The 10919-nt window shown below is 50.3% G+C and overlaps 1 protein-coding gene across 2 annotated transcripts; it reads left to right on the top strand.

Moving 5' to 3' along the window:
- The first annotated feature begins 1606 nt into the window (after window positions 1-1606).
- Window positions 1607-10590, top strand: zc3h13 (zinc finger CCCH-type containing 13). Of its 2 annotated transcripts, none has more exons than XM_074664507.1 (20): window positions 1607-1794; window positions 2536-2706; window positions 2779-2882; window positions 2976-3084; window positions 3181-3292; window positions 3374-3534; window positions 3640-3788; window positions 3879-4079; window positions 4155-4316; window positions 4398-4741; window positions 4834-5301; window positions 5389-5622; window positions 5693-6218; window positions 6289-6401; window positions 6682-7911; window positions 7995-8636; window positions 8724-8867; window positions 8979-9179; window positions 9265-9428; window positions 9512-10590. In XM_074664507.1, the coding sequence occupies exons 2-20, from the start codon at window positions 2545-2547 to the stop codon at window positions 9713-9715; spliced, it is 5430 nt and encodes a 1809-aa protein (XP_074520608.1). In that variant the 5' UTR covers window positions 1607-1794; window positions 2536-2544; the 3' UTR covers window positions 9716-10590. The 2 variants fall into 2 exon arrangements, with proteins under 2 accessions (XP_074520608.1, XP_074520607.1); XM_074664506.1 differs by having other exon boundaries at window positions 6289-6485.
- The last annotated feature ends 329 nt before the right edge of the window (window positions 10591-10919 follow it).

Here is a 10919-nt window from a genome sequence, read left to right as displayed (position 1 = left end):
TTTTCCTGTAAGTGTTGGCTTATTAATGTTCCCTGTGACGTTAATAATCCACTACTTAAAAAAAAAAAACACAAAATCTTCTTAAACTCACATTAAATTCAGTCTCAATTAATACAACGTATCACTGAGTGCCAATGCTGTCTCACCTTTCTATTCCATTGTATCCCAATAAAGATAAAAAATCTGAACTATGCTTGTATCATAACTGTATTGAGTTGCTTAACTGATGTGAAGTGTGTTAAAACATGCTTGCAATATCTATTCAAGTCTACATCTTTCTTTTGTGTTTTCATGACTCTTGGAAACAGGCCACTGGATGTTTACATCAACAGTGGATTCACCTGTAAAATCAACGTCTTTTTAATAAACAAACCTCTAAAAAAATCTTTTGAAACTTAAATGCAATAAAAAATATCATTTTTGAATTCAGTGTATATTCAGTTTTATGTCCATTCTCATGCAAAGTGAACTGACATGATCCACTTTGCCAGAAGGGAAAGTTAAAGCCTACCTTATTATGTTTAAGGAGGCTGTGTTAGGATTGATGTTGGGAAGCTTTTTGTTGATGCAAAGAGAGTTAATAAACATTATAAACAAAAACAGTGTAAATAAAAGTGAAAGATTAATTTATTTCATATTACTATGGTGCCGCCACGTTTGTTGTAATTTTTTATATCTCTCTATCATAATCTTTGAATTTGGAGTGAATCATTACTTTTATACGGCTCATTTCTTGGTCATAGACACCAAACTTTTTGTGTCTTCAGCAATATTTTTACTACTTTTTCTCCTGTGTTTGTCTGGAAATCCTACATGTAACCATGGCTGCATTGTTTACATGTGAACTCAGCTGTTAGCAGCCTGTAGCATGTCTATTTTTTTATTTGTTTATTAGATTTTGCACAATAAAAGATACATATAATCAAACTGGAAGTATTTAGAGAAAACAAAGAAATGTGTCAGGAGAGGTCAAGAAGCCATTAGGCTTATGCAAAGGACCTCACCTTTCTATAAGAAAAAAAGAGCAGTCAAGATTTCAGTAAGAACACAGAGTAATACATCCATACATGTCAATGCTAACTGGTGCAAGGCCGGATGTTTCCCCACAAGGTGAGGAGAAGGAGGTGAGGATGACGTGCTGGTTCTCAGGTGTGAGCTAAGAAGTGACGACATCAACCTGTCCGTCCATGCATCGTTATTGGGAATGTAAGATCTATCTCCAATAAGATGGACGAGCTAGCTGTGCTAACCCTGCAACAGAGGGAATACCAGAGGGCAGAGTAGCATCATGCTATTCACAAACGTGGCTAACAGAACTAAGACTGTCAGCATCTATTTCCTTATGGACCTTTCTGCACTTTCTTTACACTTTCGTACTTTTGTTTTCTTGATTGCTGCTGTGACTACAATTTCATGTACTTGTTACAATGACAATAAAGTTCTATTCTATTCTATTCTATTCTATTCTATTCTATTCTGTTCTATTCTATTCTATTCTATTCTATTATTTATTCATGACTTTACTGAAAGAATAGGATGCTTTATGCTTCAATCCACACTCCATACCAGTAGTGGGCGTAAATGCACCAACAGGTTGTTTATCAACCCTAAAACCGAAGAAGAAGAAAGACGAGCCGGAAGAGCAGGTCGTTTGCTGCACATTCTGCGCCAACATGAAGGCTCCCGGGGCAGTTTATGCCTTTCATTTTAAAGAATAATCAGCCGGGTTCTCTTGAAAGGCGCTGAATCCCCTCACTGGACTCAAGTCGATGCAACACCGAATCCAAATCTTGGGTGAGCCGGCGTTTGTTTGTAGCATAGAAGCTAGTTAGCATGTTTCTGAAGGCCGCGCGAGGCTAGCATTAGCTGTGTGGATAACTAGCATTAGTTTGCTTGTTTTGCACATTGTGAGATATTTACCATGAGAAATATATTACTTTTACAATTAAACTGGCTTCTGTGAATACATTTTACACGTAATTTAAAATCAGATCGGCCTCAGATCTTTAAACTCTGGATGAGAAGTGTAGCTTATAGCACTGTAAGCACAAACAACAACAGACGGGGTCAGTTTCGTTTGCTTATATTTGTTTATGCTCTGATTTGCCTTTTGTTGATTAGGTAGCATATACTAAAGCTGGTTTAGAAGTGATTTTATTTTTAATTTGACTAATTTACTCCCGAAATAGAGTGCTAGATACGTGAAATTAGCTTTGCAGCTCAAATGAATGAATGAAATGATCTGTTATAGTAATAGTCTTTGTGGTTAAACAGCACAGCACGTTAGGGGATATCTGTTTTACTGAATTGGCTTCATCAAGTATGCTTATACTCTGAGTTTAAGCATATAAAGGTGTTTACAGAAATTGTACAGTGAATCAAGGCTTTACATTCATATTTTGACATGTGTGGATGCCATTCCTGGCTGTGTTTAAGTTTTTATTCACATTAACAAGTGTGTAGCCATCGAAATTTTAAAAATGCGGATGAATAATTTCAGATGTTTTCATGAAGCATCCTGTGTCATGTTTCCAGTCCTGCAGAATGTCCAAGATCAGGCGGAAGGTAACAGTGGAGAATTCAAAAACCATATCTGACAGCAGCAGCAGCACCACAACCAGCACCACCAGCAACCCCACCGCCCCGTCCCGCCGGCCCAGTGTGTTTGAGAGACTCGGCCCCAGCACTGGGAGTAATGCTGCTGATGTATGTATGAGCTCCGCTGTGATCATCACATTTCCCCAGCTGTTATTTATCAGGCCTGTTTGTGTCTTTCAGAGTCACTGTAGAAATTGGCTGAAGACTGGAAATTGCAGTTACGGCAACACTTGTCGCTACACACATGGCACTCAGCCACGAGGCAAAGGATTTAGCTTTAGCCGGTATGATGCTTTCTTCAGTTTGAGTGTGCTATGCTGAGTTACAAACCGTTTTGATGCCAAATGTAAATGTTGATCGCTGTTTTAATGGAGCAGGTCAGCCGAGAGACCCACAGGTGATCTGCGGGAGAGGATGAAGAATAAAAGACAAGATGTTGACCAAGAAAACGTGAAGCGAGACCTAGACGAGCCCACACCCCCCACAGTGAGAGTGGTTCCCTGCTTCTTCTTCAGATTTCTTTGAGATTTTGAAGATGGTGTCGTTTTACTACATGTTGTGCGTGCATGTGACTGTCTGCAGCAGAGAGACTCCTCCAGAGGCCGACACAGGGAGAAGGAAGACATAAAGATAACAAAGGAGCGCACCCCAGCGAGTGAAGAAGAGCCCACAGAGTGGGAGACAAACAGAGAAGGTAGATTGAGAAAACCAGAGTTTTCATGTCATACCTGCATCAACTTGATTTCTTGATTTGTTTCCATGATTTTTCTCCAAGACTCAGATATCGGTGACTACGACTACGAGTTATCCCTAGAAATGAAGCGTCAGAAGATCCAGCGTGAGCTGATGAAATTGGAGAACATGGAAAAGAGGGAGGAGATTGTCATCAAGAAAGATGAGACCCCCACCAAAACAAGAGCCACTGCCATGCCCAAGGTGAGGAACTCCCTCCACCACAGATCAGTATTTTAATCCTTACCCTGAGAGCTGATCCTACTAAGAGATTTGGTTTTTCACCATTTGCCCTCATGTCTCCTTCAGCCCTCCCCAGAACCGTTAAGCAACAGAGATTCACCCTCTTCCAGGAAGTCCAGTGGATCCCCAAAACACAAAAGTGGCACAAAAGGCCTGGGATCTGGAAAGAAAGAGAAGAAGGCGTCTGTGTCCTCACCGGTTTCAGAAACAGCCAGGTAGGCATCGGCTTACACCGTCCTGAAAACACAGATCTGAGGATTCAACTGCACAGGATGTCCCACATGATCTGTCCTTTGTCCATCCAGGTCCTCGAAAGGGAGCCACAGTAAGAAGAAAGGCCCCCGCACCCCCAGTCCTCCTCCACCAGTCCCTTTGGATCTTCCTGTGGTCGGAAAGAAACACAAAGCAAAACACAAAAACAAGGAGAAGTCTGAGGAGAAGCAGAAGGAGGGGAAAGACCGAGGCCGCGACGCAGAGAAACACAAAGAGAAGAAGGAGAAGCGCAGGTAGGGTTTGGATTCAGCTCAGCTCAGCTCCAGAGTTCAGAGGAAGTCTCTAACTTTGACCTGTGCTGCCCACAGGGACCGATCCGACAGTTCCCATAAGGCCAAGCGGTCGGTGACATCAGAGGAGCGCTCTGGGAGTGTGTCGTCTCATCCAACTTCACCTCCATCCAGGAAGAAATCGACTTCGCCCAAAGCTTCGTCACACAAGACGTCAGCTCTGCTGTCTCCTCCTCACAGGTCAGTGAGTGTGGAAACCTTTCTGACACAAACACGACAAAACGAGCGACGATTAACAAGCAGTGCTTTTATTCCACACAGGTCGCCTTCTCCTCCACGCCGCCAGCACACCCCCACTCCTCCCCGCCATCACTCCCCGTCCTCTCACTCCGGTTCTTCTGCTCAGCGGCACTCGACCTCCCCTCGCCGCCGCCGCTCGTCCTCCCCGGCTTACCACCGGAGCTCAGCAGCCACCGCCTCTGCCTCCCCTCCTCTGAGCTCTCGCCGCTCCCCATCACCTCCTCCGTCTCATGATGCCTCCTCGCCTCACCGCCAATCTGACAGGTCGACCCCCAGCCGCCGTCACTCCAGAGGCCGTGAGAGGAGCAGGGGTGAGAGGGAGAGGAGTCCGCCCGCTCAGGAGCGCCGACACGAGCGCAGAGATGGTAACTTTATCCAGAGTTTGATTTTCCTCATGTGCTGCTCACTGTGATCCTTCTTTCCATGAGTCGTTAATGTTGATGCGTCCTGTCCTCAGAGAGCCGCAGCAAGCGAGAGAAGGACAGCATCCGTGACGACCGCGACTACGACTCCGAACAGGTTTCATCGCGTGATTCCCGTGACGACAGGGAGACCAGAGAGTCCCGAGAGAGAAGAGACGCCCGCGACCGCGGCAGAGAGGCTACTCGAGAATCTCGCGACCATCGGGACAACAGAGACCTGAAAGACTCCAGAGAGACTCGAACCGAGACCCGCTCCAGCCGGGAGTCGCTGGAGATTCGAGAGCGGGAACGGGAGCGGGAGAAGGAGCGGGAGAAGGAAAGAGAGCGCGAGAAGGAGAGGGAGAGGGAGAGGACTGAGGCGCACAGGAAGGAGGAAGCTGCTCAGGAGGAGAGGAGCTATGGGAGAGGACATGGACGGGATGATGGGAGGACGGAGACGAGGGGAGAAAGAGCTGATAGGAATGGACGAGGAAGGGGGCGTGTGGCTGAAACAGCCGATAAAGGTGCGACACGTCAAATTTCTCTCTCTTGATTCGCTGAATCTGAGATCTGAACTTTTAAGTAACAAAGATTTTTTTTTCTTCTTCCAGCCTCAAACAGAAACTCTCGCGGCTCCCAACTGGAAAGCAGCCACGACAGCTGGGAGTCGAGGAGCAGCGCGGTGCGTGAACGCAGCGTAGAGAGGAGCGATCGCAGCGCTACAGAGAGGAGCTCCGACCGAGATCGCTACGAGGGCGACAGGAGAGGAGAGCCGGCTCGAGATTCCTCCTACGACAGGAGAGGAGGACACGCAGAGCGGGACCGCAGAGACAACCGAGACAGAGGTGGAGGATCAACACATCCTGATAAATCCCGTCCTCAGGAATCCTCTGATCTCTTCTTTGTGTTTTCCAGATCAGCGAGCGGCGTCTCCAAACAGACATCAGGGGAGGTCAGAGGACGCCGAGCGGGACGACAGGAGGGAGGAGCGCAGGGCAGACGAGCGGCGCGACGACAGAGCCCGAGACCGCGAACGGGAACGAGAGAGGGAGCGCGAGAGGGAGAAGGAGAAGGACAGGGAGCGCGAGAGGGAGCGGGAAAAGGAGCGAGAGAAGGAGAGGGAGGCGGAGAGGGAGCGAGCCAGGGAGAGGGAGCGGGAACGGGAGCGGGAGAGGGAGCGCGAGAGGGAGAGGGAACGGGAGCGAGAGCGGGAACGGGAGCGTGAGGAGCGGGAGAGGGAGCGGGAGGAGCGCGAGAGGGAGCGCGAGAGGGAGAGGAAGGAGCGCGAGAGGGAGCGGGAGAGAGAACGGGAGCAGAGGGAGAGGGAGAGGCAGAGGGAGTGGGAGGAGAGGGAGCGAGGGAGGGAGGAGAGGAGGGACAGGAGGGAGGACACGAGGGAGGAGCGGCCTGTACGAGACGCCCGGGACGACAGGAAGACCAGGTAGGTTCCAGCTCCACTTTGACCTCTTTTTTTTTTATCTCCTCCTGGATTAAATCTCCTTTTCTCGCAGCCGGAAGAGACCCAGGGTGGAGAGCAGCCCGAGCCCCCGACCGTCACCCAAAAGAGCAACACGCGACCTCAGCCCGGCAGACAGCGACGGCTACAACAGCCCAGACGACAAAAGTGAGCGTCTGATTGGCCGAGGGCAGGCCAAGCTCCACCCACAGCCCCTGCTCCCCAGCCCAGTGTGTCCGCCATCATCTGACAGTAGGAAATTCTTTTTGAAAGGGCACCAGAACACACCTCTCCATCTTTAGTCTCCACTTCCTGTTTGTTATGAATCTGTCAAATCCATTTCAAACCACTTCAGTTTAAAGAGGGCTGAGTTTACTGCTCCCACCTGCTGAAGTTTGAACTCCTAAACACAGAGATTTAATCGTGACTCCTCTGTCCGCTCATCCAGGTGATAAACATCGTCTCCTGAGCCAGGTGGTGCGCCCCCAGGAGCCTTTGCTTCGCTCTCCTCCGAGATCAGCCTCAGACGAAAAGCCCGGCCACTGGAAGGAGGAGGAGCGCAGAGGAGCCGGGGACAAAAGGGACACACGAGGACGCCTGGAGGACCTGGAGCCTCCTCGTGCTGAAAGAAGCAGAGGCGCTGACCGACGAGGAGAACACCTCGCTGATTCACTGTCCGAGTCTCGCAGCAGAGCCAGAGACCAGCGAGAAATCACTCCACCTCCTCCTGCTTCCAGCCTCGCAGCGGGCAGCGAGGACAGAGACACAGCCGGCTCACAGGCTCATGAAGACGGCAAAAAGAAGACAAAGTCCCAGAGGAGGGGCTTGAAGAAGGGTCGCAAAGAAGACGACGGCGGCGCTGGGAGCAGCCTGGTCGGTGCAGGAGATCGCTTCAACCCCGAGCCGCCTGCAGATGTCCCTCCACCTCTACACTCCCCCAGGAAAGGAGCCAAGAAGAAGATGCTGGACAGAAAGAAACGACCTCGAGTGGGAGAGTCGGACGTGTCGGATGAGGATTCATCCGCTCACCTGCCCCACAGTAAGAGGAAGAGAGGGCCTCGCACGCCACCGCCCTCCATGAGACCTGATCATCGCGGCGCTGGAGGTAACGCAGAACCGTCTCCTCTCTCCAAGATGGACAACTTCAGTGACTGGTCCGATGAGGAGGTGACAGACAGAGGAGGACCTCTGGACTCACAGCCTCCTTCAGCTGCTGAGAGAGCTCCAGCTGAGCCTCTGCGGAGAGGAGGTGCTCGGACAGGGAGGGACAGGGAGAGGTGCAACCCTCCTCCGATCGCTCCTCTGCTCCCTCAGGATCCCCCGATGCTCCTGCAGACCCTGACCCCCCAGCCGCTCATGTCCCAGCCCCTGCTCCGGAAACCTCCTCCTGAGCAGACGCGCAGCAGCAGCATGGGGAGCAACCAGAGCCGCACGTCCTCCAGACGACTGCGATCGCCTTCCAACGAGTCTGCGCACAGAGAGGACCCGCAAGGTCCAAGGTCCCGTCGGGGAAGGCTGCAGGGGACCAACTCTCGGGACCGAGACAGAGAACGGGAGAGGGAGCGAGAGAGGGAGCGGGAGAGGGAGCGGCAGGCGGTGAATGAGCCACCAGGGGCGGAGAGGAAGTCCCGAATCGACCAGCTGAGGAGAGGAGAGCCGAGCCGCAGCACGTCCTCAGGTAGAGACACGTTTCCAGGTTTTTGCTTCACTCTGGTTTCACTCTTCTCTCCCTATAACTTCAGTTCCTCTGTCGTCCCACAGATCGACAGGACTCCCGCAGCCACAGCTCCAGACGCTCCTCTCCTGACTCCGAGCGACAGGCCAGGTCTCGTGCCGGCTCTTACGACAGCCGGGAGCGTGAGCGGGACAGGGAGCCCTTTGAGAGAGACAGAGAGCGTGAACGCGAGCGGAAGGAGCTGCGGCCTCAGCAGCAGCAGCAGCCGCCGCTCCTCCTCCAGCAGCCGCTGCAGCAGCAGAGGGACTGGGAGCCCGAACCCAGGGACTGGCCCAGCAGGGGGCGGGAGCCGCTGCTGATGCGTCCTGGTCGGGAGCCTCTCCTCAGGGAACGGGACCTCAGAGACAGGGAGCGCTTACTTCCTGAGGGACTCATTCAGCAGCACGAGCGGGAGCGGGACAGAGACAGCCGCGGCGGCGACCGAGAAAGAGAGAGGATGATGATGATGGAGCTGCCGCCCCACAGTGACCCCAGGGCTCCTGGACGAGGGGACCTGAGGGGGGACATGAGAGGGGACCTGCGAGGAGACATGATGAGACAGGACAGGGGCGACTACGAGCCTCTGCTGCCCAGAGAAGCCTTCAGCCCGCCAGAGATGGAGAAGCCGAGCAACAGCCACCATCTGATGGGAGAGCACCGGGAGCTGGAGAAGGCAGACAGCCTGGACGGTAAGGAGGAGGAAGGAGAGTAAATCACCTTTAGTCCTGTGAGGTGTCTGTTTGAGTTAAAGGAATCCATGATTCTGCTGTTTTCAGGGGATGAGGACGGGAAAGAGGACGATGGGCAGTCGGTTGCATCTGTCGGTGAGGAGTACGAACCAATCAGTGATGACGAGCTGGATGAAATTTTGGCTGACAGTCAGAAAAAAGAGGATCAGCCGGAGGATGAGAAAGCTACAGGTACTGGGAGAGGACTTGCATCAAACCAAAACATAATTTAAGAAGCTCAATGAAACACAAAGTGCTCAGGTCCTCTGTTTGATGGTTCGTCCTCATCGTTTGTCTGATCAGGTCCCCTGGATGTGATCGATGTGGACTGGTCCAGCCTGATGCCCAAACAAAAGCAGGAGCCCCGTGCAGCAGGGGCAGCGCTGCTCCGGTTCACGCCAGGGGCTGTGCTCCTCAGAGCGGGCATCTCCAAGCGGCTGGCGGGGCCTGAGCTCCTGGAGCAGGTCAAAGAGGTGTGCAAGGCGGAACTGGACGAACCTAAAGGTGGGCGTTAGAAAGATGTTAGCCTTCTTGATCGAAATAATTTGTGAGCCTTTCATCTAAGTCTTTGTCCCTTCTTCTCCTCCAGATGCTGACAAGCTTTTTGAGAATGACCTGGGGGCTCTGAACATGGCCGCCCTGAACAGGCGGGTGGAAAGAGCAGGTTTGCTGACCAACCTCGGGCCCTGCTGCAAGGCCCTGTGTGCCCGCAGAGACTTCGCCATCCGCCGGCACCTGTTAAAAAATGAAAAAGTAAGTGACGACTTGACAAACCCAATCAGGAACACAAATTCCTTCCTTCCACAAATTCTTATGATCGATTTCTTCGTCTCCAGGGCCTGACCAAACAGTACCCTGCTTCACCCGTGGTCGACACAGAGCTGCTGCAGATGAGCATGCGTCTCTTCAGAAGGACCATGGCGGGCCAGGTCTCAGGACCAGAGAGGTCCGACACGGCGTCAGCTCCAGCTGCAGATGCCCCTGCAGCTGGTAGTGGTAGTAAGGTTAGCACAGCGCAGCCTGAGGTGTGTGTGTCCTGAGAGAAATGGGCGTAGAGGGTCAAAACCATGAAAGTGAAGGCTCCTGTTCTGTCTGATCTCTAACCCTCCCCTGACTCAGTCTCATTTCATTCGTGCATATCCTAAAGAAATAAGAAAACCAGAAGAGTTGTGAATCAGTTATGCTTTACATGTGATGATCTGCAAATGCCGTGCCATAGACTCCCGGACATTTTTAGCCTATGGAAGTGTGTCATGAACCATGTACGACGAGCATAAACAGCAGAAATGACGTCATGTTTTTTTTTTGTGCTTTACTGTTTTAGCGTTGCTTTTTAATTGTCGGTGTCCCTCTGCCTAACCAAGGTGAAATGATATTTTAATTTGTTGTGCATTGGTTTACGACAGCTGTGCATTAAAATGGCTAGATGTTGATTTTTGTAACGGCTCTTTTGCTTTTTACAAAGTGACTGTGCTGCCTTTAAATCATGTCATGTTACGTCTGTTTGTTTACAATATTTTTTAAAACATCTGCAGAGCAAATCTCAAGGATCTGCTGCAGATTGTGATCCTGATGAACACTGAAACACCCTGCAGGGACTTGGTTGAACATTTCTCATGAACAAGCACTGCCAAACTATTCCTACATTGAATGTACTTGTTAGAACAGCTGGGGAATAGTAATGCTGCTTTTTCCTGATGTGTTTTGAATGGTTTGGCAATGTCTCCTTGAAATGATACTGAACTGAAATGAGCACCAGATCTCCAACACTGCCATGATGAACTTCTCTCACCTAAAAGACCCCTTACATAAAAAATGACTGACAAGGTAACTATTTCAGCTCCTCATTACATTTCTGTCCCCCAGTGAATGACCATCCAGAGTCCCAATAAACAGACTTGAACAGGTGGATAAACTGAACCTCTGGGATGTGTTAATTCAACACTTGAAAAGAGCAGGTTGTGCATGCTGTTGGACAATAAATGCAATGGACAAACCAGCTTCAGGAACATAATGGCGGTTAAAGACTGTAATTTTAGATCCCTGGACTTTATTCAACACCTTGTATCCATGCAGCTATGACTTGAATACTAAATGACACTGGGCTCTGCTACAGCTCACCATCCAAACACTCTTCAGACTATATATTTTGTTTGACAGTCATTTTTTAACTGTGTGAGAAATATCTAGTTTAATTATGTATTTTTTTACTTTACAATAAATGTGAAATGCATTTTTTTTACC

The sequence above is a fragment of the Halichoeres trimaculatus genome, unplaced genomic scaffold (genome assembly GCF_033239565.1).
Source record: "Halichoeres trimaculatus isolate MK-OKI-2021-1 unplaced genomic scaffold, fHalTri1.1 fHalTri1_scaffold_24, whole genome shotgun sequence".
NCBI classification, from domain to species: domain Eukaryota; kingdom Metazoa; phylum Chordata; class Actinopteri; order Labriformes; family Labridae; genus Halichoeres; species Halichoeres trimaculatus.
Note: the sequence above shows the minus strand (reverse complement) of the source record. Positions and strands in the feature narration are given on the sequence as shown.